The sequence below is a fragment of the Sebastes umbrosus genome, chromosome 4 (genome assembly GCF_015220745.1).
Source record: "Sebastes umbrosus isolate fSebUmb1 chromosome 4, fSebUmb1.pri, whole genome shotgun sequence".
NCBI lineage: Eukaryota > Metazoa > Chordata > Actinopteri > Perciformes > Sebastidae > Sebastes > Sebastes umbrosus.
Genome location: NC_051272.1, coordinates 14,463,513 through 14,490,472, shown reverse-complemented (window position 1 = coordinate 14,490,472; position 26,960 = coordinate 14,463,513). Strand labels below are relative to the sequence as shown.

The window sequence follows — 26,960 nt, the reverse complement described above, 5'->3', positions numbered from 1 at the left end:
AAACTGAAAATAATTTATTCATTTTAATGCTATTTTTATTAGTTTTAACCAGGAAATTTAGTTTTAGTTTTTCTTAAAGGATATTGTTTTTATTTAATTTCAGTTTACTAAAAATATTTTTCACTGCTTATTTTTGCTTTAGTTTCAGTTTACTAAAACAACCCTGATCCACTGTAGGTGCTTGTGAACAGGAAGTAAATTAAAAGTTGAATATGATATGCTGCAAGTTGTTGCAAGTGAAATTAGTGATGCGTAAATTACAAAATATAGTTTAATAAGACAAGCCATTTCTACTATATCTTTAATATAGATTAATTTTAAAGCAGTATCTCTGAATGGAGCTGCTACTTGATCCCACAGTCGTGCAGTTTCTGAGCTAAGATAACATCAATATTCAACAAACCAAAAACATAAAAAGGCTTTTAAGAGTTTTTCGAAGTAGTAGTGAAGTAGGAAAACAGAACTATCTTTTTAAGACCATGGTACTCTAAACACTGTGACACATTTAAGAAACATCGCTTCTGTTGTGTTTGAAACCAGGCTAGAGAGTGATTCTATGTGCTTCTTTTCAGGAGGCGGTGAGACCGAAGAGCAGCTGCAGTTTCCCATGGAGTTATGTGCAGACTCGTCATCTGCCAACGCTCAGCCATCATCCAAAATCTCAGGTAGCCTTTAATCTTTTTTTTATCGCTACCTGACCTCCTCCTCTGCCCTGCTTCACTAACAGGTATTGCCCATCTCCTCCACTAACAACTTTAGGTACAGTCTCTTTACTCACGCCAGCTGCAAAACTATGCCGTAATCAGCTGGTTATGGTTCGTTCACCAGGTAAATAAACAGTGATGTGTCATAGCGCAGTGTGTTCTGTTTTGGTGTGAACTTAGAAGACCGTGTGATGTTGTCTACATGAGACGTCATGCTCCTAAAACAGCATGGCTTACTTTTCGTTCACATGAAATGAACACAGCAACAAGAGCAAGCAGCTAACTCCCTCTGTACAGCAAGTACTGGAGCATTTTGATGTACTAAACATTTAGATTTTGGATGTGAAAGCTAAGTAACGCATGCTGTGTAAGCCTTGTGGCGATGGCAAGGGATTGATCCTGAACCCTTTTCACTCCATGCCAAGTGCAAAGATAGACTTTGATGTCTGTGTGTGTGACAGGTGTCCCAGAGAGTGCCGTCGTCTCATCCAGAGGTGAGCCCCCTTCCCCTCCACCATCTCTCCCTGCTACCAAAACTACTACACTGCCCTGTTTTGACTTTTCATCCTTTTGTCTCGGACAGAGTTATCCTGCACCACTCCCAAACCTCATCCACTTTTGTTCTTTTCTGTTTGTTTTTCGTGTCCTGTTTTTATTTTTTTTTATTATTTTTTTTTCTCTCTTGTTGTCGTTGTTGTTGTTGCGTTTGTGTATGTTCGGGTGTGGGCTGTGTGTGTGTGTGTGTGTGTGTGTGTGTGTGTGTGCGTGTGTGTGTGTTTGTGTGTGTGTGTGTGTTCTCTCCAGCTGCCTCCGTTGATTACGGTTCCTTTGCAGACAGATGCAGCACCTGGCTAGAGCTGCTTAGGCTGAAAGCTCACACCATAAGACGAGGATCAGTTAAGACAAGTAGGAGGACACAGTCTCTAGCACACTCTGGTGATCATACCCACAAATACAGAACACAGTTTCACGAGCAATCCCACAAACACACACACACACACACACACACACGCACACGCTCGCACACACACATGCTCGCACACACTCACACATCCCTCCATGCATGTCGCTGGGGGGCGGAGCATCGTAAATCAAGCACCAGCTTTATAGCGAGAGTGTGAACGCTGAAGCCCCGCCCCCTCAGAGGGATTCACAATCAGAAGCTTGGCTTTGAAATGCCTGTAGCTGCAGCAACCATGATGGAAATTAATAGGATGTATTTTTTTTTTTATTGCATTCAGCGTGCTTGCACATGTCGAGATCTGTAAGGGTTGGATGGTTTGCAGCAATTTGATGAAAATTACTGAAAGAATTCTTTTGATTTTTCTCTGCATTTGCATTAGTGAATGTACTCAAGCTGAGAAGACATGACATGATTTTAGGATAACACATAAAACATAAAATGTGGTAGAGATCAAGGTGGGGCGGGCGGGAGGGACAAGGCTTTACTTCCAAGATCATCTGGTATGATTTATCAGTCCTGTGCACAGTAAGTGAACTACAATCTAATGTGTGGCTCTGAAGGTTCCTGGTTTGATGGATGTAAGCCACATCAGGTAAATTTGCAGTAAGACGATGAAGCATCTTTCACACTCTGGCTCGTGTACGTGTGCCCAGCTCAGCTCATAGCTGTCTCTGTCCGTCTCCATTTCTCAAGCCTCTTTCACAAATGCAAACAGATATAAAAACTCTCTCATGTACTTCACTGTACTGCAAAATATTCACACTTGTAAACATACACAGCTGTGCCCAGGTCTGTCTGTCTGTCTGCAGACACTGTTTAATTGTCTTGTCCGTTTGCTTCAACTGCATGATGTGCATGGCAACGCACGCTTTCCAAGTGATTGTCTTAGCACCACTCATCCACATCACTGCATGTCAAGTCACACGTTTCTAATGCACACAAACAACAGACATACTCTCTCAGATAAGTGTACACATGTGTTACTCCTGCTGCGAAAACACCTACAGGGTTGCATTTTTTGCACGTACATTCCACATTCACATTTCTTTCTGCTTTAAAGTTCATATCTGCTTTTTTTCCACTATTTTTGAGTATTTTCTGGTATCTCCATTCCCTTTCGTCTTTTTTCCCCTCCCCTCCTCTTGTTTTCTTTTCTCGTCTCCCTCTGAACCTGCAGTCTCATCTTTGGAGCGCTGCAGTCCGCTGCCCGAGGGACGTTCCCGCTCGCTGCGCTCCAACCGCTCGTTCAGGGGCACTTCCGTCACCGTGGTGAAGATGACGCCGCTCTCCTTCCTCCCAGGGACACGCATCATTAAATACCTTGGGATCATCAACATGTTTTTTATCAGAGAGACGACATCGTTACGGGAGGTACGACTGCAACCTACACGCTACACATGCACAGGCCCCAGGGTCTTGTGCAAAGTGGAGACATACCTGTACGCATGAAATGTGTGTGCTTGTCCTCTGCAGGAAGGTGGTGTCAGTGGCTTCCTCCATTCATTCATAGCAGAGGTGTTTGCGATGGTTCGAGCCCATGTAGCAGCCCTGGGTGGCAATGCAGTGGTGTCCTACAGCATGAAAGAGTGTGTGTTAATGGAAAATCCAAACAAGAACCAGGTACTCACACACACACTTGGAAGTATTTACCTGTTATGGTCCATTTATACATGAAAGCACAATGAACTACTCTCTGCATCCTCAGACCTCACAGTTATTTGTGTTCCTATGGTTTAATCTGTCTTTGTTCCTCCTCAAGGCCCAGTGTCTCATTAACGTGAGTGGTGACGCCGTCATCTGCGTCAGGGAAACGGACCAGGAACCATCTTCCTCAACGACAAATATCGGACAGACCTGCACTAGTGGAACCGATGTGGCGACATGACAGTGAAACACAGAGTCTCACTTTGTCTGCAGGACACACAATCTGAGTGAACACGGTCTATGAGTCTAGCCGTCCAAATATGAGTCATTTATGTCTGCCTTAAAACTCTGTAAAAGATCCAAAGGTTTGGACACAGGTAATATAGAAAACACACTAAAAAACATGCAGTCTGGATTTATATGTGAATGCAGCGTGTTTCTTTCTGTTTTTCTATGTTTAAAAAGAGCATTTGGGCAGGAGATACTGATGAGGCTCTTTGGGAATTAGGTAATCTGAGTGTTTAAAAAAAACAAACAGCCAAAGGACCCCCCTGCATCTAACATTTGCCTATGTATTACATCCGTCCATATAAAAGCTACAGTATGTTGGCCATTCCTCTATGTGATGCTTGAGGCAGCTATGACTAATTTGTCCATCCACAGCTCACAGGAGGAGTCACTAAATGGCCATGCCAAAAGGGACACAGCTGTATACCATCAGATAATTTAAAAACAGTCAGATTCTCACTCTGTTGAGCTCTGTTTCGAGGGAACTTGCAGATTAAAGGCCCATCTGTTCATTTCAGAGTGGTCACATAATGACTGTCGAGCAGGCAAGTATTTAAATTTCAACAAAGCCGGTCTTCCTCAAAATAGAAAAACAATCACTAGAATGGAAATTTTAAATCGAAACAACCCTGTGATGCCGTTTTGTTATAATTATCTACTTGTTAATTGGTGTCCAGTTTTAATGTCTGAATTAGGTTTTGTATTGATTTTGTTGATAGTTAATCTTACTAATTACTGTCACAGTATTGCTTGCAGGCAGTATCATACAGATAATCAAATTTCATCAGAAAGTGTCAAATAATGATGTCATCTATAATAAATAAAAAAAAAAAAACAGGCCAGGGTTACTGCACATATTTTTGTAGGGCAAGAATTTTCCTTTTAGAACAGCCATTACTTACATTTACTCCAGTGACTATTTTATATACTAAAACTTTAAATTTGTATTGCTTCAGCTTAAAATGGCATAATGTGTATGCCTTTTATTCACTAACATCAGGAGTGTGAGGGCAATGGGTGTAATGTGGCACCAGGGATGTTTCACGGGATAAAATCTTTGAGATTGTTTTGACTGACCTAAACCTTTAGCAGTGTGTACTGAATCAACTCCTGCTTCACTTGCAGCTCTAGGATCAGTTCCTCCTCTTGATGCGTCTTGCTGTCAGTGTCAGATTTCACACAACTTTGTCAAGCTTCATCAATGTTGCTTTGGCACTCATGTGTCATGTAAGAATCCTGCTACTGATTTATCCATCTTCGACATTCATGTCCAATGCTGAAAAAAAAATGCATCTTCTGGTGTAGCTGCCACCTGAAAATAAACTGTGTAAATGTTCTCTAAAATCAGATTTTAGTATTTTTGTAACATAAAATGTATGAAACCTACAGTTTGTTTTGCCTGTGCAATGCATTCCTGATGTTTTGACTCACTGTGTCAGAGAATAAGTGGTACTCTAATCTGTTATTGTGGTCAGTTTTCTGTGTCTAAAACTTGAATGTACAAACTTTAGATGCTTTTGCTTTCTGACTAGCAGCATGCAGACCCACTTTTTATTGCCATGAATCTGTATGCTTGCCTGGTAGGTCTTGCACAATAAACTCAGTCAAACCAAGGCATCTAATTTGATCATCTTTAAAGGGACTGTATGTAAGTTTTTACACATTTTTTTTTATCGTTTTTTAATTGCCAATGTGTGAACAGGTTGAAACCTAACCTTTCTGGGTTTCCTCTCTTAGCCTGTAGACTGCTTTTAATGTGAATAATCCGGGCCTGTTTTTCTGGGAAAATCCAACAGATGTGACGTCATGCGCGCTCGCGAGTGCCTTTATTTTCAGCTCTGCTACAGGGCTAACAGTGTGCAAACATAGCTAACGTTTGGTTAGAAATGGAATCCACTAAGGCCAACAAATGACCAGCCCCATCACAACTCCAAATTCATAACTTTACGAGAAAAAGTCGGAAAATTACGAGAATAAAGTCATAACTTTAAGAGAACAAAATTGTGATATGAGAATAAAGTCATAACTTTACAGGAAAAAAAGTTGCAATATTACAAGAATAAAGTCATAACTTTACGAGAAAAAAGTCACAATATTTAGAGAATAAAGTCATAACTTTACAGGAAAAAAAGTTGCAATATTACAAGAATAAAGTCATAACTTTAGGAGAAAAAAATACGTAATATAATGACAATAAAGTCATAACTTTACAGGAAAAAAAGTTGCAATATTACAAGAATAAAGTCATAACTTTACGAGAAAAAAGTCACAATATTTAGAGAATAAAGTCATAACTTTACGAAAAAAAAAGTCGGAATATTATGAGAATAAAGTCATAACTTTAGGAGAAAAAAATACGTAATATAATGACAATAAAGTCATAACTTTACGAGAAAAAAATCGTGATATTACCAGAAAAAAGTCGTAATATTACGAGAATAAAGTCATAACTTTAAGAGAAAAAAAGATGTAATATAATGACAATAAAGTCATAACTTAACGAGAAAAAAAGTCGTAAATATTACGAGACTAAAGTCATAACTTTAAGAGAAAAAAAGTTGTAAAATGACGAGAATAAAGTCATAACTTAACGAGAAAAAGTCATAATATTACGAGAAAAAAGTCATAACTTTACGAGAAAAAAAGTCGTAATATTACGAGAATAAAGTCATAACTTTACGAGAAAAAAATCGTGATATTACCAGAAAAAAGTCGTAATATTACGAGAATAAAGTCATAACTTTAAGAGAAAAAAAGACGTAATATAATGACAATAAAGTCATAACTTAACGAGAAAAAAAGTCGTAAATATTACGAGACTAAAGTCATAACTTTAAGAGAAAAAAAGACGTAATATAATGACAATAAAGTCATAACTTAACGAGAAAAAAAGTCGTAAATATTACGAGACTAAAGTCATAACTTTAAGAGAAAAAAAGTTGTAAAATGACGAGAATAAAGTCATAACTTAACGAGAAAAAGTCATAATATTACGAGAAAAAAGTCATAACTTTACGAGAAAAAAAGTCGTAATATTACGAGAATAAAGTCATAACTTTACGAGAAAAAAATCGTGATATTACCAGAAAAAAGTCGTAATATTACGAGAATAAAGTCATAACTTTAAGAGAAAAAAAGACGTAATATAATGACAATAAAGTCATAACTTAACGAGAAAAAAAGTTGTAAATATTACGAGACTAAAGTCATAACTTTACGAGAAAAAAAGTCGTAATATTACGAGAATAAAGTCATAACTACGAGAAAAGAAAATAACATGTAAAATTACCTCTACTATACTATTATATACATACTAATACTACGACTTTATTCTCGAAATCTCCAATTTTTTTTTTCTCAATGTGGCCCTAATTAATACTCCATAGACTTATAACAATGATAAATAAAATTGAAAATGTAAACAAAAAAATAGTTATTCATTTCCACTCATTTTTTAAATAATCTGGAGAGGAGCTAAAGAGCTGCATGTGGCTCCAGAGCTGCAGGTTGCAGACCTCTGGTCTATACCAATGCACTCTGAATTAATCCAACATGTCTGACAGTAAGGACTGCAACCAGACTGCAACCAATAAGGATACAGACAACCATAATTTTATGACTGCACTTGTTTTATCCGTGGCTCCCTGAACGCAGCATAAACATGTCAAATGAGCTGCAGCGCCGCCTTGAGGCCGTGTGGCTGAACTTCATCTGATCTCATGAACCAGCTCCTACGTGTCCGCCCCGGGCTAAAGGAGGAAAATTAACATCCCTCTCCCCTCCTCCTGCTTCCCGTCCCCGGCCCAGTCCCCGGCTCCTTCAGGAGCAGACAGTGAAGCGGCCCCGTCCAGCAGCAGCTCAGACATGGGGGAGATCATCCTGCCACGACGCATGTTCCTCTGGAGCATGGCCGTCATCTATCTGGCTGCTTTCGTGTCCCTCTATGTGCAGATACCAGGTGAGACTCACGACTGCTAACTGTGTGGAAGCTAAGTTAACTGTGTGTGTGGTAAAGTTTCTGCAGGCAGAAAGGTTTACCTGCTGCTGGCTAACTGTACGAGCTAACAGCTGACCCAAACCTGCTGTAAACATGCACACACAGTAATGTCTTTTACTACAGTACCCACAAACCCTCTGTGTTTTTATACCACATTTATTTTACTAGCCCTGCAGAAGTCCAGAAGACCACGCCCCATGGGTGTTTAAGGAAATATGTGTGGTATGCATGTCTTTAGGCAGAGATACATTCACAGTGATTTCATTTTCCCACAATGCATTCCTCAATTTATCTAAAAGACATTCCAGAATGTTTTCTATGACGCAGTATGAGGGTTACAGTGAGGGGAAACAATCTGAGATTACGAGAATAAAGTTGTAATTTAACGAGAATAAAGTTGTAATTTAACGAGAATAAAGTTGTAATTTTACGAGAATAAAAATTGTATTTTACGAGAAAAAAGTTGTGATATTACAAGAAAAAAGTTGTAATAATGCAATGAAAAAAGGTGTAATATTACGAGAATAAATTCGTAGTTTTACGAGAAAAAAGTTGTAATTTTATGAGAAAAAAAAAACTTGGGAAGTTTGTGATGAATACTGTATCAATAACAAACTTAAGGAGGTGTCTTTCAAGATATTACATAGAATTTACCCGGTAATATTGTGTTGGAAAGATTCAAGCTGAGCTAAAATTACCACAAGGGCCACATTGAGGGAAAAAAAATCTTGAGATTTCGAGAATAAAGTTGTAATTTCACGAGAAAAAAGACGTAATTTTACAAGAAAAAAAGTCGTAATTTTACGAGAATAAATTCGTAATATTAGGAGAATAAAGTTGTAAATTTACGAGAAAAAAGTCGTAATTTACAAGAAAAAAAGTCGTAATTTTATGAGAAAAAAAGTAATAATATTCCGAGAATAAAGTTGTAATTTTACGAGAAAAAAGCCGTAGTTTTACGAGAAAAAAGTTGTAATTTTACGAGAATAAAAATTGTATTTTACGAGAAAGAAGTTGTGATATTACGAGAAAAAAGTTGTAATAATGCAATGAAAAAAAGGTGTAATATTACGAGAATAAATTCGTAGTTTTACGAGAAAAAAGTTGTAATTTTATGAGAAAAAAAAAACTTGGGAAGTTTGTGATGAATACTGTATCAATAACAAACTTAAGGAGGTGTCTTTCAAGATATTACATAGAATTTACCCGGTAATATTGTGTTGGAAAGATTCAAGCTGAGCTAAAATTACCACAAGGGCCACATTGAGGGAAAAAAAATCTTGAGATTTCGAGAATAAAGTTGTAATTTCACGAGAAAAAAGACGTAATTTTACAAGAAAAAAAGTCGTAATTTTACGAGAATAAATTCGTAATATTAGGAGAATAAAGTTGTAAATTTACGAGAAAAAAGTCGTAATTTACAAGAAAAAAAGTCGTAATTTTATGAGAAAAAAAGTAATAATATTCCGAGAATAAAGTTGTAATTTTACGAGAAAAAAGCCGTAGTTTTACGAGAAAAAAGTTGTAATTTTACGAGAATAAAAATTGTATTTTACGAGAAAGAAGTTGTGATATTACGAGAAAAAAGTTGTAATAATGCAATGAAAAAAAGGTGTAATATTACGAGAATAAATTCGTAGTTTTACGAGAAAAAAGTTGTAATTTTATGAGAAAAAAAACTTGGGAAGTTTGTGATGAATACTGTATCAATAACAAACTTAAGGAGGTGTCTTTCAAGATATTACATAGAATTTAACCGGTAATATTGTGTTGGAAAGATTCAAGCTGAGCTAAAATTACCACAAGGGCCACACTGAGGGAAAAAAAATCTTGAGATTTCAAGAAAAAAGACGTAATTTTACAAGAAAAAAAGTCATAATATTACAAGATTAAAGACGTAATTTTACAAGAAAAAAAGTCGTAATTTTACGAGAATAAATTCGTAATATTACGAGAATAAAGTTGTAAATTTACGAGAAAAAAGTTGTATTTTTACGAGAAAAAAAGTAATAATATTACGAGAATAAAGTTGTAATTTTACGAGAATAAATTCTTAATATTACGAGAATAAAGTTGTAATTTTACGAGAATAAATTCTTAATATTACGAGAATAAAGTTGTAATTTTACGAGAATAAATTCTTAATATTACGAGAATAAAGTTGTAATTTTACGAGAAAAAAGCCGTAGTTTTACGAGAAAAAAGTCGTAATTCGCCGTCTGACTTCAGTTGCTCCTAAAGTAGTGTTATTATGGTAAGGATGGCCTCTGAGCGAGGCGAACGGCGTTACCACAGTTTTGCTCTTGGCGACTCACATTAACTGCAATCTTGGAAAGGGAGGAGTGAGCGAAGGGGTATTCAGTTGGTTGCAATCTGCAACCACGCCACTAGATGCCACCAAATCCTACACACTGTCCCTTTAAATGCAAATAACATCAAACTATGAAGCGCACTTTGTGTTTTACACACACTTTTAAATACATGTTGAATTAAATTACATTTAAAATGTATTATTCTGTGAATATGAGGCTGCTTTACTACAGGCATTTTCTAGCTGGTCTGTGCAGGCAGGCATTGATCCTGATGATAGTCAGTGGTTCACAATCTTTTTCATGTCAAGGACCCCTATACAAATTAGACCCCCATTTGATATGATTTTGTCCCAGCTAGGGTCCCCCATCTGCAAGGATTTTTGCTTTTAGAAGTTTTATTACAGAAAGTGTATGAAACCCACGACCAAAATAGTCATACACTATGTCATTGTGTTATTTATGGAAATAAATGATTCCCCTTTTTTTTGCTGGGGACCCACTGGAGCCCCTCAAGGACCCCTGGCGATCCCCAAACCCCGCTTTGAATACCACTGGTCTATAGTACTGATAGATCCACTCACAGATGCAGGCAGATGAAGAATCAAACCAACGATAACCTGAATAAATGAGGAGAAATATAACAAACTCCAAGGAATCAATAACGGTTTGATGTGTATAAAAGTGATGTGAATCAGATACTGATTTTTACGTTGTTGCTCGTCTATTTCTAGGTCTCTATGGTAATGACGGGCTGTTGCCTGCTCGTTGGCAGCTGCGATACAGCGGTAAGTCTCTCTCGGAGCAGCTGCTGTCCTCTCCCACCCTGCTGTGGCTGGGACCTCGGCTCGGCGTGGACACGCACACCGCCATGGAGCTGCTGTGTCTCATAGGTGCTGCACTGAGCCTCGCCGCCACGCTGGTGGAGTCTCTCCGAGACAGCGTGGTGTTTTTCATCCTTTGGGCCTTGTACCTGTCCATGTACCAGGTGAGCTTATAGTATTGACTCAGTTTTCTTTCACAGTTTGCTGACGGTGTCCCTTCGCTCACTGGCCATTTATGTTTGTCTCATTTCAGGTGGGCCAGGTTTTTCTCTACTTCCAATGGTGAGTGGTCATTTAGTAGCTTTGTGGATCTTTTATATTTATTTTTTTGCAATTAACACCATGGTGTTATGAATAGCAGCTGGTTAAAAGGATCCGAAGATAGTTTTGGCGGTTTGCCGATTATGTCATCCTCAGTCCACTGTTTGTAACATCGTAGTAATGTTTGTCTCTGCTGCTGTGCAACAACACTGTCAACAAACTAGAATGACAACCCTGTGATCCTCTCTGTCTGTCTCTTACTTGCCACTCTGTCTATTAATTCAATTGTTTCCTGTCGCTCTTTCTACTTATCACTATCCAGGGACAACTTGCTCCTGGAGATAGGGTTCCTCTGCATCCTTGTTGCTCCCCTGACATTATTCAGAGGGTCACGGGGGGTCAGAGAGCATGATCGCATCACCTTCTGGCTGATCCGCTGGTTGCTCTTCAGGCTCATGTTTGCCTCTGGTGTGGTGAAACTCACGTCGCGTTGTCCCACATGGTGGGGCCTTACAGGTATGTATAAGAGTCTGTAGGGGTAAAGAGTGTTTTCGTGTCCTTTTTAAAGTGTATTGTGGTGTGTATGTGTAGAGGATGTACATCCGTGAAGAGAAGACATTACTACAATTTGACTTTTGTGACATCTCAAATGTTTTCTCAAGCGGTTTTGTATTTCCTTTTGTCAGTGAGCTATCAGGATCTTGTCTAGTTAATTTAAATTTGTGCTTCACTGTGTTTTGAACAGCTCTGACGTATCACTACGAGACTCAGTGTATCCCCACCCCGCTGGCCTGGTTTGCCCTCCAGTTGCCGGTGTGGTGGCAGAAGCTGAGTGTGGTGGGGACCTTCGTTATAGAGATCGCTGTACCGCTGCTCTTCTTCAGCCCATTGCGCAGACTCCGGCTTGGGGCTTTTTACTTGCAGGTGGGTAGAAATTCAAGTGCTCTCCACAAACTGGCTTTGACATGTACAATTAGTAAATAGTAAGGTGTGTGAATCTTTTGGTATCTCATGATCTGATTTTGATTCTTGGGTTATGATTCGATTCAAAATTGATTCTTGATTTAAAACGATTCCCAATTCAAAATCAGTTCTCAACAAAAAAAATCAATGAACATTTTTTTACAATTTTAGCATTTAAAGATACAGTCTCTAATTTCTCCCCAAATCTCAAAATGTCAGAAGATGGAGGTTTTATCAATCTTCAGATTATAATAAATATTTTTGAGTTGAGGACTTTTACTAAATGTTATGTGAGAGGAGCTCTAACAAAACGAAGAGGGTTATTTTGTCAGGCAGCTAAACGATATCGACACAAAGGTGTAACATTTAGTGAAAGAACGGGAGACATCATGGCGATCCCTGACACTAAAACCTGAACGCTGCTTCCCGTCATCCTGTACTTATGTTGTACTTTAATTTGATAGAATATTATATAGTATGAAAGTCTGATTTTGTACAGATGTTCATTTATGTACAGAACAAAATAAAAAGAAATAAAGTGGGAACATTTTAAAAAATAAAAGATTTTTGGAAGTTGTGAATCGTAGAAGATAAGAATCGCAATCCTTACATTAATCGTTTCCCCCCCACACCTAATAATAGCAAGGGTTTGCATGTAAAGCAAAAAAAAATGCAGCAGAAGAAATTCTTGATTAATTTGTTTTTTTTCTTGTGCAGGTGTTGCTTCAAGTGCTCATCATTATAACTGGCAACTACAATTTCTTCAACCTGCTGACTTTGACCCTCTGTCTGTCGCTTTTGGACGACCAGCATGTACACTTCTGGCTACGCAAGGCGGACAAGATCAGCAGCAATGGTATGATTAAAACATAACTGCTGTACATGAATGCAAATGCAGGCTGTACTTTTGTAGAGTCTTAAAAAAGGAAATCGGTATCACTATTCTCACATCTTAAAGTTTAGGATTTGCTAGAATGATAAAGTCTGCATGTGATCTTTCATGTCATTTTGCACAGCTATAGGCTCAGTGTTACTTCAGACATTGGCATATGCTGTCATTAGCATGCGTCAGAATATTAAACACCCACAATCAACTCCACCACTGGTTCCCAACCTAGGTGTCCCAACCCCCACTAGGGGTCGTCAAAGCTTCATGGTGGGTTGCGAGGCCTTTTTGATTCTAAGTTTAGATTGTTATTTAAGATCTAAAAAGGATAAGGGCACGGTGAAGACACACAGAGCCTTCCCTCTCTGCTAAACAGCCTTGTCCTGCATTAGAAAAGAGCTAATAGAACAACGGCCAAGCATCAGGTAGAAGAAAACACTGAATTTGCAAAAAATAAAAAATGTATAAAAAAAAAATACATGCATGCAAAGAATTGTATTAAACGTTACTAACAATAACAGGAAATAATCTCTGATGCAAATTCACAGGAAATAATCTGCTCAAAATTCATGCAAATCGCTCGTTTTACACGATCTTCCTGCAGTTATTGCTTTCACTATTTGGGTCAACTGTTTTCCAAAAAAAAGGTTTTCCATTTTTAAACTAAAAAATAAACACCTGAATCCTGCCTACAGAGGGACACACATTGAAAGCTTGAATTTGGACCTGAGTTATTTGTCCATTCTGCCAAAGTTTACTTCCCGGAGCATCATCACGCTCTCTCTTTGATCCGTCAGACTCCAAGCTGTGGTCGTGGTCGCGTTACCTGCTGGAGCTGGCAGTCTGGTCCCTCATGATCTTCGGATCAATTGTATGCTTTGACCTGAAGCTGGATACAACGAAGAACGCCATCTCCTCCAGGACAGGTAGGGGGTGTGTGTGTGTTCATGTATTTCTATATGAACAAATGCATTTTGCAGTTTTTTGTTTACATTTTTGTCCTTGCAGCATTCACATACCACCACTTTAACCAGTTTCTGAAGACGGTCACTATCCCCTCTATCTGGATTGGTGTCCTCTCTCTAACCTGGGAGATGGTCACAGCCATGTTCAGGTAGGACTCCTCCTGTGTTTGTGCTTGATTATGTTACATGTTGTTGTACAAACTTAATGTAGGTACTGTGTTTTTCTAGGTGTGCTTGTGTCTCTGGTTTCCTGAAGAGGTTTTGGGGAACCCTCCAGTGGACTGTGTTTGCTACCGCCACCGCTGCTATGTTCACTATTAGTCTGGTGGGTGCTGTTGGAAATACAGTAATGATTAAACTTCATATCATAAAACTAACGAGTCATGCAGTTGAACTTCATAACTGATCAGAAATATTTCCTCAAACCCGGTTGCTATCACTCTTTATGCTGACTGTGTTCCTCTGTTCCCAGGTGCCATTCACCTATATAGAGTTTGACTCTAATGCCAGGTTGTGGCCGGGAGTACGTCAGGCCTATGATCTGGTGGATCGCTACCAGCTGGTCAACTCATACGGCCTGTTCAGAAGGATGACCGGGGTCAGCGGGCGGCCAGAGGTTGTCATCGAGGGAAGCCACGATGGAGTCTCGTGGACAGTGAGAGAAATAAAGTTATCATTGACGACGGTTTAAACAGGATCTAAATCTGCCTGTTAATGATGACAGGTCTGCTCTGCTAGTTTTATTTAAATGTGCTGTATAAGGTGCTCCCAGTAACTGTACAATAATACCATGGAGGCAGCACTGAGCAATTTAATTATTTACAGTTGTGCAGACTGACTAACCGGCTACACTGAAGTAAGTAAGTTCACCATCAGTATGTTTGTTTTTTCTTCTCTTAGGAGATTGAGTTTATGTATAAGCCAGGCAACCTCAGTGCACCTCCTGCTGTCATTGCACCTCACCAGCCCAGGTTGGACTGGCAAATGTGGTTCGCTGCCCTCGGGACTCACACACAGGCTCCATGGTTCACCAGCCTCATATACAGACTGCTGCAGGGCAAAAGAGATGGTACGAACCCCCATTGTGCCATAGTGCTGTGTTTCCTGCTTTTTATTGGTTTAAAATAGGGATGCATCGGTTCGACTTTTTTCAGTCCCGATAGCAATACCTTGGCTTTGGGTATTTACCGATACCGAGTACCGATCCGATTCCAGTGTTTAATTACTGTATGCCTCACTGTGTGGAAGTGACTGGGATCATTCCTTTATGTGTAAGGCAACATCAGGCTTGACTTAAACATTGCTTTCCTAACTTTGTAAAATAAAATGTAAGAAATAAATAGATTGATATAAATTTAGTGAGTCGTAAACCAGCAACTTGGTAAAAAAAAATCTTCAAAGGGTCAAAGCATAAACAGGAATTGAAATTTCAGTATATAATGTAGAGTATATAAGCGTAGAATTGAATTTAATAGATCGGCCTCATTGATCCAGCTATTTGAGTCAGTATAGGCCCAATATCCGATCTGGTATCAGTGCATCCCAAGTTTAAAACTTGCACGGATGCTGCACTTCTCACCACACTAAAATAGTGATATCACAGAAGGTGTTTTACCTTTGTCCGCTTATTGAAAAGGCCCTCTGTGACATCACTGACTGAGTTGTTTTTATCTAGATTTAAATCAGTGCAGCTGTTCTCAAACTAATGATGTCTGGTCAGGAACACTTTAAATAGCTGTTTCTCCCAGTTTTGTTCTACAGTAAAAGCTGCTATATGTAGAATATGAAACTTCTTTGGTGCCCCCCAGTTGTACTATCAAGAAAGACTGGAAACACTAATGCACACACTCGAGCGCCGTCTTTATTTTGATGAAAAAAAATAAAAGTTAACAATAATTATTGCTAACAAAATTGTCCAACTGCAACGTACAGTATCCCTGATGGGGTGTTAGTGTGGGACACAGTGCATCCTTGTTACAGTCTTGGACCAGGTGTACAGGTACTTAAATGTTCAGAAAATGTTCTCTACCCTAAATGATTCAGTGTTAAATTACCATTGAAAAGAATGCAGTGTTCAGTTTTTTTAAGAACAAGCAGATCTGTGAAAGCTTTGTTTTATGTTCTGCAGTGATAGAGTTGATCCAGACCGATGTATCACAGTATCCGTTCCACCAGCAGCCTCCTGCCTACCTCCGAGCCCACCGCTACAGATACTGGTTTACTGAACCAAAGGCTGACGGGTCAGTGCTCTCTCTCTCTCTCTCCCTCTCTCTGTGTCTCAGTGCGTTTACAGGCACTGAAGAAATCTGATTATTCTTGGCTTTGAGGTAACATCTGTAAGCTGAAAGATGCCACAGCTACTAACATGATTTATTAAATTTTTCCAGCAGTTTTGTCACTATTTTAAAAATATTTTTAGTTAAGTGAGTTTAGGTAGGCATTTTGAAGTTCACTTAATTTTTCCTGTGCGAATATACTGTATGTCCTCAAAGCATGAGGATATTTACTGTTTGGCTGGTCTTTGTTGGCAGTTCGTACCCACAGCGTTGGTGGAGGAGGGTCTATGATGAGGAATTCTATCCCAAAGTGCACCTGGGCGACACCTTCCTGGAGAGCATGCTCACGCAGCACGGACTAAAGGTAATCTTAAATATTAGAAATGGAAAACAAGAGAAGAAAGATGTGTGTCCCCTTTTCATTCTTTAATCTATTGAATATTGACGAGTATTCAACTTTATTTGTCTATAGGATAAATCGCCTCCGCGTCGTATGTCCAACACCGCTGTTGTGCAGGCGGTGAGATGGGTGCGCTCTCAGGTCAGAGGTGTTCCCGCCCATATACTTCTCTGGACACTCATCGCCTGCAGCGCTGCCTTCTGTCTGCTGAAGGGATTGCAAAACGGGAGCAAACACACAGAAAGGACCCCACTCACTCATGAGGCCGCTGTGAACGATCACACAGAAAGTGTACCGGACGGCTCTTCAGACCATTGTGGGAAGTCAGATGAACAGCAGCAGCAGGAGGAGGAAGAGGAGGAGGAGGAGGAGGAGGAAGATGGAGAGGACGGTGAAGATGAGGTGGAGGAGGGTGGAAAAGAGGAGAAAGACACTGTTGGTGATGATGAAGAGGACTAGGCACAAGAGGAGGAGGATGAGGGGAAAGATGAAAGAGGAAGTTTTGAAAAAGATGCAGGTAATCCCGTAGTAGACTGTTATCACCACCTGCCTTCATAAAATGTTACCAAAATGACCAAAGAAGTTGTTCTGTATATATTTGTAATTCCTGATCAGCCAATTATGGAAAAACACATTTATTTGCCTTCTCCCACCTAGACCTTACTGTACACTACATTTTTCATATATCAGTGTTCTACCACATCAGAAACCAATCGCTTAATTCAGCAGATCATGCCAGGTTTGTTCCGACTTATGTTCAACATCCTATTGAGTCAGCCGATCAAATCATGTTGAACACATTGATCACATTTTAAATATAAGGCACCTTCTGTTTTGCCCATTAAGAGAGTAAATGTGTGTTGTCTTGTTACTCCTTGTCTCCTGTTTGTGTTGTGCGTCGTTGCACTTGGTGTGGTGTTTCTTTGTGGTATTTTATTTTCACTACTGTGGTCTCTTGCCTCTTACTGTATCTACTGAACTAAAACAACTCTGCACTTTCTCTGCATGGTGTCTTTTGTTTCTGTCAATGTTAGAAATGAAACACATCACACAAATTGATGTAGTATTTTCAAAATGTATTTTTTATCACATTAAAGTACAATAAAATAGAAATGCTTTTCTGTAAAGTTTTTATCTGAAAATGTTTAAAAATCATTTGTTATATATGTAATTCTAATAACTTGAACTGTCATTATATAATCAATATTAGTACCCTAAGATGTGTGTACAGTACAGGAGACCGTATATTATTATTATTATTATAAAGAAACACAACAACAAATCATTTATTTAGCGTATGTAATCACCTTCTGTATCTATATAGTGTTGCTGTTGAAATGTTGTGTGTTTCACCACTTCAGCATTCCAGGACAGTACTTGTCGATCAGCGACTGGTAGTACGGCTTCAGCTTGTCGACGTCAGGTAGCGAGGTGGTCTTAGTGTAGAGGTCAAATTTGCTGTGGAGAGGATGGAAGATGCAGCTTCAGGTCAAAGCAGATTGCAGGATAATGTGCATGAGTGAGAGGAAAATGCTCACTTGAACTCTTGGACCCAGGGCAGCATGCGCAGGTCTTTTTCATTGCACAGGTGCATGTAGTCTCCGTGGGAGTGCCAGGGGTAGAATGAGTGGAAGCGAATCATGTACAACCCCTGAAGAGAGACAGAAAAAGAGTATATTTATAACTGAGCCTGTGCAGTAAGTGCTGCAGGTGAGGAGAGAAAATGATTGCACCTTTTCTGCTTTGCTCTAATTTTTTAATTACCCAAAAGATTTGTTTTTGGTGATCAAGTTTTATTGGTTTTAAAGATGTGCACTTGAAATTAACAACAAAATTAAATAATTGAAAAAAAAAAAAAAAATTGAAAAAATAATAATAAAATAGAAAAAATAATAAAATTATTACTAATAATGGCAATAATAATAATAAATAGTCACCATTCCCAAAAAATGGGATAATGTAATAATTTACTGACCTGTTCTGGGATGGAGCAGTTGTTGAACTTCATAACTCTGTAGAGATACTCTGAAGACAACAATGCAAGAGTTCAGGTACAGTATCGTAGACAAACAATGTCGGTACACGTTTTCTTCTTTTAAAAGTTGGAGTGGATGTTTGTGTGTAATGACATCTCTTACCGTCGTGGCCCCAGGACATGAGGACTTTGTCGAGCCCACAGTTTGCTTCATAGATCCCGTATTCAGTACTAAAGAGCGAGAAAAAAAAAAGTAATTATGTAACCGGACAAATTCCCAGTACTTCAAAGAACTATCCTATAATAAACTGCGACAGTATAGCAGAGTACTTTTGATAGTTATTGCAGAAGTGAAGAACATTTTACTTTATTCCATTCATTAAAACTGATGGACCACACATACTGAGGATAGTTTAACTGAATGTTTTAAAGGCAAACAATTCAGAGGTCTATTTACACTGTGGAAGGCAAAAACCTGACAGAAAAAGTGGTGCAAAAGTGTGGACAACTGTTAAGGGTAGACCTTCATTCACAGACTTTGATAATGTAACATGAAAATACCAACTTGTAGCTGGGATTCTTCTCATCTGGGTTATCCAGGAAGGTATTGTCTCTGAACACAATGGAGTTTTGAAACTTGCAGCCCACTGGGAAGGTGTCACCTACTACAGCCCACTGCAGAGCACACGTACACAAAGTTTGCTATTAGAATTCATCATACTGAATCCCCCCATAAATATTATATAAAATAAAAAATGTTAGGTGTTATTGTTATAATGATCAAAAATAAAAAGTCTCAGTTTGGGGGAAAGCAAATCTGAAAAAGTGACGTTAAGGTTGGAAATTGAACTCATATTCCTCAGTGATCAAAATTCAGGCCCCCTGTAATACCAGACCATGTGTCCTACCTGGGGTTCATCCCAAAGGGCCATCGTCTTCCCAACATCATGGATCAGACCTACCAACTGGAACCAGTCTGGGGAGGTATAGTGAATACAGATATGTATTTATGTATGTACTTGTACACAGTGTGTGTATTTCTGTCCCTCTATACCCGTATAGTACCGTTGTCTGGGTGTGCTTGGCGTATGCCCTCAGCCGTCTGGAAGGCGTGGAAGGAGTTGGGGAAGTCCACATCAGGATCGGACTCATCCACCAGCTGGTCTAGAGACATGACGGTGTCCATCATCGTCATCTGAGCGTGTTTGCAGCTGGTCCATAAAGAGTGCTGCAGGAAGGTAAGAGTCACAGCATCACTGTGGAGGGTTTCTTTCTTAAACTTGCTAAGAAAGCTCCTGAACACCCCTGAAAAAAAAAAACATTTGAAATATTGCTTTGGTTGAATTTTCAAGGATAGAGGGATTAGAATTGTCTGCAATTAATTTACAGTATACTTGTTATTGGGCGGCACGGTGAGGCCCGGCTTCGGGGCCTTCTGTGTAGAGTTTGCATGTTCTCCGTGTTAGCGTGGGATTTCTCCGGGTTCTCTGGTTTCCTCCCACAGTCCAAAGACATGCAGGTTAGGTTTATTGTTGACTCTAAATTGCCCGTAGGTGTGAATGTGAGTGTGAATGGTTGTCTGTCTCTATGTGTCAGCCCTGTGATAGTCTGGCGACCTGTCCAGGGTGTACCCCGCCTTCGCCCAATGTCAGCTGGGATCGGCTCCAGCTGCCCCGCGACCCTGAATAAGATAAACGGTTACTGATATATGTGTGTTATGCAAAGCTGTAGCTGGGTGATAAATAGAAAACAGGTCAGTGTCCCAGTGTGAACTTTGGAAGAGGAGAAAAGGAAGTTAATCAGACAGTCCAGACCAAACATCTACTGGCTCTTTGCCTTTGGCTCTCACTTCAGAGGACTGGATGACGCTTGTTTGCTCAGTCTGACGGGGACAGTCCGTCATCCAGAACAAAACAGAAATCCCCCCACCTCCCGCAATATCTCACTAAAGAGGCTTTCTGTGACACTTTGCTGAATTTCTGTGCACTTGCTGTTTTTGCTCCCGATTTACTCACTTTCTGATTCACAAAGTCCAGTGTCTGATTGGTGTGCATCAGCTTGTATGTGTTGAACACGCGGTCAATTAGACTTCCACTCTGAAACACACATGCAACACAATAATCTAGTTACAGCATCTATTGAGTAACAACTCCACATGAAATCTTTTATGGCAGAAATATTTTTTGACAACAACCTTTATGGTTCAAAGTATAAAATTCACGACACATCGGACTACACCCAACTTCACTGTTCCTTGTGTTGACAACAATTTGTATTTTTTATGTCACATAGCATGAAACAAGGGAATATTTCAGCTGCTACATGGCAGCAATTATAGATTATTTTATTCTGGTAGCATTTACACTGACCCACCAATAATTTAGCCCACCTTTTGTTGTTCAATTTGAAGTTTTCAATAGCAATATATATCCCTCAAAGCTGCACAATATAAGGCAATTATATGGAGCACCCTACCCCTACTAGAACTATACATTACTAAAGGAAAAAGTAGTCTATAGGATATGTGTGAACATATTTAATATATTTTATGACTACTAACTATTATACAAATTAAGGAAAATAGGATGTAAAAAAAAATGCACCACTGTTGAACACATGATCAGTGAAGATGAAAGTTCCCGTGTGAGCTGAAAGTGCTGGTTTAGCAATGTCTGTATTACTTATTACAGACTCAGCAATGTTTTAAAAACATGTGGTTTTGGTGCATGCTGTTCTCACAATATTTGATCAAGGGTTTACTGTCATGACTTTACGGAAATTCATGCTGTCTCATTGTTTCCGTAGTGATATATTATAGCTAAAAAACTAAAACTGAAATGAACTTTTGTTAATTTGTATTTTATTTGTATTAGTTTGAACGCAGGCAATATCGTTTTTAGTTTTTATTGAAGGACATATTTTGTTTCAGTTTACAACATATTTTTCACTGCTTATCTTCGTTTTAGTTTCAGTTTGCGTTTACTATAATAACCCTGGTCCAGAGTCCAGGCACATTTTACAAACTTCACAGTTGTATCCTTTTACAGAAAACACTAACTGAGATTTTCAGGCTCTTTTTTTTTGCATATGTGGCCAATAGTGTCTTTGTGTAATCATAATCCGCCAATATGTATAACAACAGTGTGTTTCTCACTTCTGAATTCACCTCTCTGGACATAAATTAATGTAAATAAGTGTCATCATCTGAAAGAGAGCTTTTGAATGCTTACCTCATAGTTTCTGTAGTTTTCCTTCTCTTTGGAGTCATTCATCTCCAAATTTGGCCGATATGCCAGAGACGGGTCTGGACCCTGCATTTTGAAATAACAGACAGCGCAGACAACATTTTCAGATTTGACAAACATAAATAACATATATGCTTTCAAAATAAAATTAAGTAGTAAAAGTAGTATTAAAAGTAGTTTTTAAAATGATTTTTAAAAAAAAGTAAAAATGATCAAATTGGAAGCACAGCATAAGTATAGCATATTATGTATTGAAGCCAGACATACGATGTTGATGATACTCATGGCTGACAGATGAAGTCTGAGTTGTGGTGCGTCGTTCCTCCTTCTATATATCCTGTCTGGTTTAAATGGTACTGCTTTCGATCTGCTCTGTGAGCCTGCAATGTACACAAACGTCCAATCAAACTTTAACCCAACCTCACCCCGCTGTTGAACCTTGGCCTTGTGTATGTGTGTGTCAATCGCAGGAAGAGTTTTTCAATAGTCAGCAGGTTTGGGCTGACATAGGATGTGTGTGTGTGTACATGTATTTTCATTGCAGTTTTTTGTTTACATTTTTGTCCTTGCAGCATTCAAATACCACCAGTTTAACCAGTTTCTGAAGACGATCACTATCCCCTCTATCTGGACTGGTGTCCTCTCTCTAACCTGGGAGATGGTCACAGCCATGTTCAGGTAGGACTCTTCCTGTGTGTGTGCTTGATTATGTTACATGTTGTTGTACAAACATAATGTACGTAATGTGTTTTTCTAGGTGTGCTTGTGTCTCTGGTTTCCTGAAGAGGTTTTGGGGAACCATCAAATGGACTGTGTTTGCTACCGCCACCGCTGCTATGTTCACTATTAGTGTGGTGGGTGCTGTTGTAAATACAGTAATGATTAAACTTCATATCATAAAGCAGCATGCCGCCTGTGTGAAAATGAGGATCGTGGAGCATCTTGTGAAGTTATACTTTAGTTTAGGTTTCACAAATAAGGAAGTACTTAATCTTTTGGCACATCAGCACCACATTATCATAAGCATTAGGACCTTGAAAAGATTGTGCAAGAAACTGTGTTTCTTCCGAAGAAAGAACCACACGGACCTAAGGTAAATTGCCTCTTTTGTGGAGGAGGAAATTACTTACTACGACTTTTTTTCTCGTAAAGTTATGACTTTATTCTTGAATTCTCCGATTTTTTTTTCTCTCAAAATGTGGCCCTAATACTCCGTCGTAGAACCACACGGACCTAGGGGAAATTGCCTCTTTTGTGGAGGAGGGAATTACTTTTTTCTTGTAAAGTTATGACTTTATTCTCGTAATATTAAAATTTTTTTCTCCTAAAGTTATGACTTTATTCTTGTAATATTACGCCTTTTTTTCTCGTTATATTACAACTTTTTTCCTCGTAAAGTTATGACTTTATTCTCATATTACGACTTTTTTCTCGTAAAGTTAAGACTTTATTTTGGTAATATTACGACTTTTTTTCTCGTAAAGTTATGACTTTATTTTCATAATATTAAGACTTTTTTTCTCGTAAAGTTAGGACTTTATTCTCGTAATATTAAGACTTTTTTTCCCCTGAAGTTATGAATTTATTCTTGTAATATTATGACTTTTTTTCTCGTAAAGTTATGACTTTATTCTCGTAATATTACGATTTTTTTTCTCCTAAAGTTATGACTTTATTCTTGTAATATTACGCCTTTTTTTCTCGTTATATTACAACTTTTTTCCTCGTAAAGTTATGACTTTATTCTCATATTACGACTTTTTTCTCGTAAAGTTAAGACTTTATTCTGGTAATATTACGACTTTTTTTCTCGTAAAGTTATGACTTTATTTTCATAATATTAAGACTTTTTTTCTCGTAAAGTTATGACTTTATTCTCGTAATATTAAGACTTTTTTTCCCCTGAAGTTATGAATTTATTCTTGTATTATGACTTTTTTTCTCGTAAAGTTATGACTTTATTCTCGTAATATTACGATTTTTTTTCTCGTAAAGTTATGACTTTATTCTCATATTACGACTTTTTTCTCGTAAAGTTAAGACTTTATTCTGGTAATATTACGACTTTTTTTCTCGTAAAGTTATGACTTTATTTTCATAATATTAAGACTTTTTTTCTCGTAAAGTTATGACTTTATTCTCGTAATATTAAGACTTTTTTTCCCCTGAAGTTATGAATTTATTCTTGTATTATGACTTTTTTTCTCGTAAAGTTATGACTTTATTCTCGTAATATTACGATTTTTTTTCTCGTCAAGTTATGACTTTATTCTTGTAATATTACGATTTTTTCTCGTAAAGTTATGACTTTATTCCCGTAATATTACGTCTTTTTTTCTCGTTAAGTTATGACTTTATTTTCGTAATATTCCGACTTTTTTTCTCGTCAAGTTATGACTTTATTCTTGTAATATTACGATTTTTTTTCTCGTCAAGTTATGACTTTATTCTTGTAATATTACGATTTTTTCTCGTAAAGTTATGACTTTATTCTCGTAATATTACGATTTTTTTTCTCGTCAAGTTATGACTTTATTCTTGTAATGTTACGATTTTTTCTCGTAAAGTTATGACTTTATTCCCGTAATATTACGTCTTTTTTTCTCGTAAAGTTATGACTTTATTTTCGTAATATTCCGACTTTTTTTCTCGTAAAGTTATGACTTTATTTTCGTAATATTATGACTTTTTTTTCTCGAGATCTCACCTTTTTTTACCCCTGAGAAAAAGGCCTCCGCTCATTTACAAGCAAAAATCTTCTGTTTGACAGCAACTTTTTCCCACCTCTGAGCTATTTGTTTGACAGCTCCTCACTGCTCCAAAATCAAAACAAACCACAATAACTCTTGATGACATAAATACAGGAGAGAAGTTTGCCTTCAGGGATAAGTCTGTCAGAAGCCTCCTCATGGTTTAGGAAAAGATCATAATTTAGGGTTGAAATAAATCTTGTCAGGCAGAAAGCAGCTGAAGAAGATGCGGAAGTGGCTTCAACGAGCCCGGTGCATTCTGGGAGTTGTAGGCTTTCTAACTTTTGAGCGAAAAATAACTTCTCTTTTCTCTAGTCATGTAACACCAATTAAAAAAAAAACAACGCTTTTCTACAGCATAGACAGCCTAGTTTTATGAAAAGAGTATATTACCAGCGGTGTCTTTAAGTTACTCACCAGCTTGGCGTCCTCCCTGTGATGAACACGTCGCACAAACATCAGCCTTAATTGTTTGTTATTGTTTGTTATTGTGTCATTTAACGATGTAATGACAGCAGAAGTAGATGATCCCTGGTTATAAAGCATAAACCACAGGACAGAGCATCGCCCAGTTTACATAAACACAACATAGAGCAATGATGTAATCCACCAGATCACATTTCAGTTTGTCCTCTTACTAAAACTTCAGAGTCACATAAAACAAGTCTGAGAAGTTTTCGACAGAACAAGTTCAGTTCCGTCACAAACTCCGCCTGATCTGTCATGAAGGTTTGTCAGATCAGTAACAACTTTTAAAACACGCCCAATTAAATAAAACCCAGCCCAAATCATAAGCATGCCAGAAACCCGAGTAAAACCATTAACATGCGGAAATGAAAACAACAACATGAGCACACAAAAAGCTTAATGTCTGCATCAATTAAACAAAGATAACATGTTAGATAAAAGCACAAATATACACAGTCCCATGTGAATATCAATGATGATGATCAGCAAGAGATTGAATACAACTCATGTCAGTCAAACATTTCTCAAATTACATGACTCAGTAATATGAGCCCAGCCCACTGCTGTTTTTACTGTACACACAGAACTTTCAAAAGTAGCCCAAATTAGACGGAAAAAAGCCGATCTGGCAACACTGAAGGGATAATTTCAGTTTCACTTTCACTTTGTTGCAGAACTCAAAAAATAAAAATTGCTCCCACCTAGTTTTTTTATTTTTATGGTTAGTTTGATGTTCAGTTATTAGGGTTGTAGCCCTAAAAGGGCTATAACCCTATTGAGTTTGTGCTGGTTTATTATTCTTTGTTGTCTTATGCCGCGGCTCAATTTGCCGTGAGCTGGAATGAGCTAGAAAAATGAAACTTGGCACAATAACTGGAAATGATGTGCATGTGCTTCTCAAGAACTATGACCCCAATCGACCACATGGTGGCGCTGTAATTAACGCCCAAACATGCGATTTTGGAAAGGCCACGCCCCGCACACCGTAAGTCCGACAGACTTGAAACTTGACACACGTGCAGCTCCGTGTGATCTACAATAAAGCCTTGGGACCACTAAAGTCTGCCTGGCAAAATTTTCCGCCATATTGGATTTTATGAAAAACACATTTTTGACATCTCCTCCTAAACCGTAGGTCTGATTGCTGGCATATTTTCTGCGAATCATTATTGGACCAGGCTCATCAAAAGTTGCATTAAGCTTGTTGATATGTTATTGTGTTGTGAAGATATTGACCAATACATTTTTAAGGGGCGGGCTCAGCACATCAATAGACCTAACTTCACAAGCCTTTGGCCCATCATCTCCAAACTTGCAGCAAATGATCACAAGAGTAGCTGGAACATCTGCTGAAAGTTTCATTCAAATCGACCACTAAGGGGCGCTTTGAGCGGGCGAAAGCTACAACCCGCGTAATGCCGCTTGCGGCTTTAATTATTATTTATTATTATTTTATTTTATTTAAAAGGGACCATGTACAGTTTAAAACATAAATGTCACCATTTGATGCACCGTACCAGATTATAGCTTTAAGCTAATTCACATCTGTAGTCCCTTGGCAGGTCAAAACACAGGAACATACTACAGTCATAGTTGTTCTAGATGTATTTTAATTTATTTATTTTTTTCACTTGTTTTTTCCTTTATTTGGTTTTACTCAGACATTTACATAAACATACTTAATTAGATACAAATATATGAAGTGAACCAACGTTTCCACTTTTTTACAATGAAATTATAGAACACACAAATAGAACATGGGGTGCTTTTCATGTGAAATAAAATGAAATAAATAATAATAATAATAATAATAATAATAATAATAAAAAAATTAAATTTAGAAAAATAGAAAAAATAAACAAAAGAAGGGCGTTTTTGAGAAATATACTTTTTTCCCACTCCTTCCAAATTTCCTCAAATTTAGTTTATGGAAGCCTCATTGATAAAGTTATTCTTTCAATTAAAAGTCAGTCAGTCTTCTGCATTTAACCCATCCAAACACCCTGTTCACCAACACACAGCCATAAGCTGGAGACGCCTG

General features: G+C 38.1%; 3 protein-coding genes across 22 annotated transcripts in view; 2 read left to right on the top strand and 1 right to left on the bottom strand.

Annotated features, from left to right (window-relative positions):
* The window catches only part of c2cd5 (C2 calcium dependent domain containing 5), a 28,390-nt gene extending 23,177 nt beyond the window's left edge, over positions 1–5,213 (top strand). For 7 of the 19 annotated variants that reach the window (XM_037766842.1, XM_037766840.1, XM_037766853.1 and 4 more), the window contains 7 exons: positions 573–665; positions 760–828; positions 1,166–1,198; positions 1,509–1,640; positions 2,846–3,039; positions 3,142–3,288; positions 3,428–5,213. In XM_037766842.1, the coding sequence (XP_037622770.1) occupies positions 573–665; positions 760–828; positions 1,166–1,198; positions 1,509–1,640; positions 2,846–3,039; positions 3,142–3,288; positions 3,428–3,553 (794 nt within the window). In that variant the 3' untranslated portion in view covers positions 3,554–5,213. The remainder of the gene's footprint in view (positions 1–572; positions 666–759; positions 829–1,165; positions 1,199–1,508; positions 1,641–2,845; positions 3,040–3,141; positions 3,289–3,427) is intronic. The other 12 variants (XM_037766850.1, XM_037766851.1, XM_037766856.1 and 9 more) reach the window with 6 other exon arrangements.
* A 2,068-nt stretch (positions 5,214–7,281) lies between these two features.
* lmf2a (lipase maturation factor 2a) lies at positions 7,282–17,594 on the top strand. Its single transcript, XM_037767563.1, has 14 exons — positions 7,282–7,558; positions 10,641–10,894; positions 10,984–11,012; positions 11,314–11,507; positions 11,737–11,915; positions 12,672–12,810; positions 13,638–13,766; positions 13,849–13,954; positions 14,034–14,130; positions 14,278–14,460; positions 14,706–14,874; positions 15,934–16,045; positions 16,337–16,445; positions 16,554–17,594. Exons 1-14 carry the CDS (start codon positions 7,465–7,467, stop codon positions 16,938–16,940), a joined length of 2,181 nt encoding a protein of 726 aa, XP_037623491.1. The 5' UTR covers positions 7,282–7,464; the 3' UTR covers positions 16,941–17,594.
* Positions 17,543–25,187, bottom strand: miox (myo-inositol oxygenase). 2 transcript variants are annotated; one of them, XM_037767565.1, is made up of 11 exons: positions 24,869–25,186; positions 21,969–22,081; positions 21,687–21,767; positions 20,472–20,552; positions 19,522–19,684; positions 19,365–19,432; positions 19,022–19,131; positions 18,620–18,687; positions 18,457–18,506; positions 18,020–18,132; positions 17,543–17,939 (listed from the first exon to the last, which is right to left on the bottom strand). In XM_037767565.1, the coding sequence occupies exons 2-11, from the start codon at positions 21,984–21,986 to the stop codon at positions 17,831–17,833; spliced, it is 861 nt and encodes a 286-aa protein (XP_037623493.1). In that variant the 5' UTR covers positions 21,987–22,081; positions 24,869–25,186; the 3' UTR covers positions 17,543–17,830. The 2 variants fall into 2 exon arrangements, with proteins under 2 accessions (XP_037623493.1, XP_037623492.1); XM_037767564.1 differs by lacking the exon at positions 21,969–22,081 and having other exon boundaries at positions 24,869–25,187.
* Positions 25,188–26,960: the final 1,773 nt, after the last annotated feature.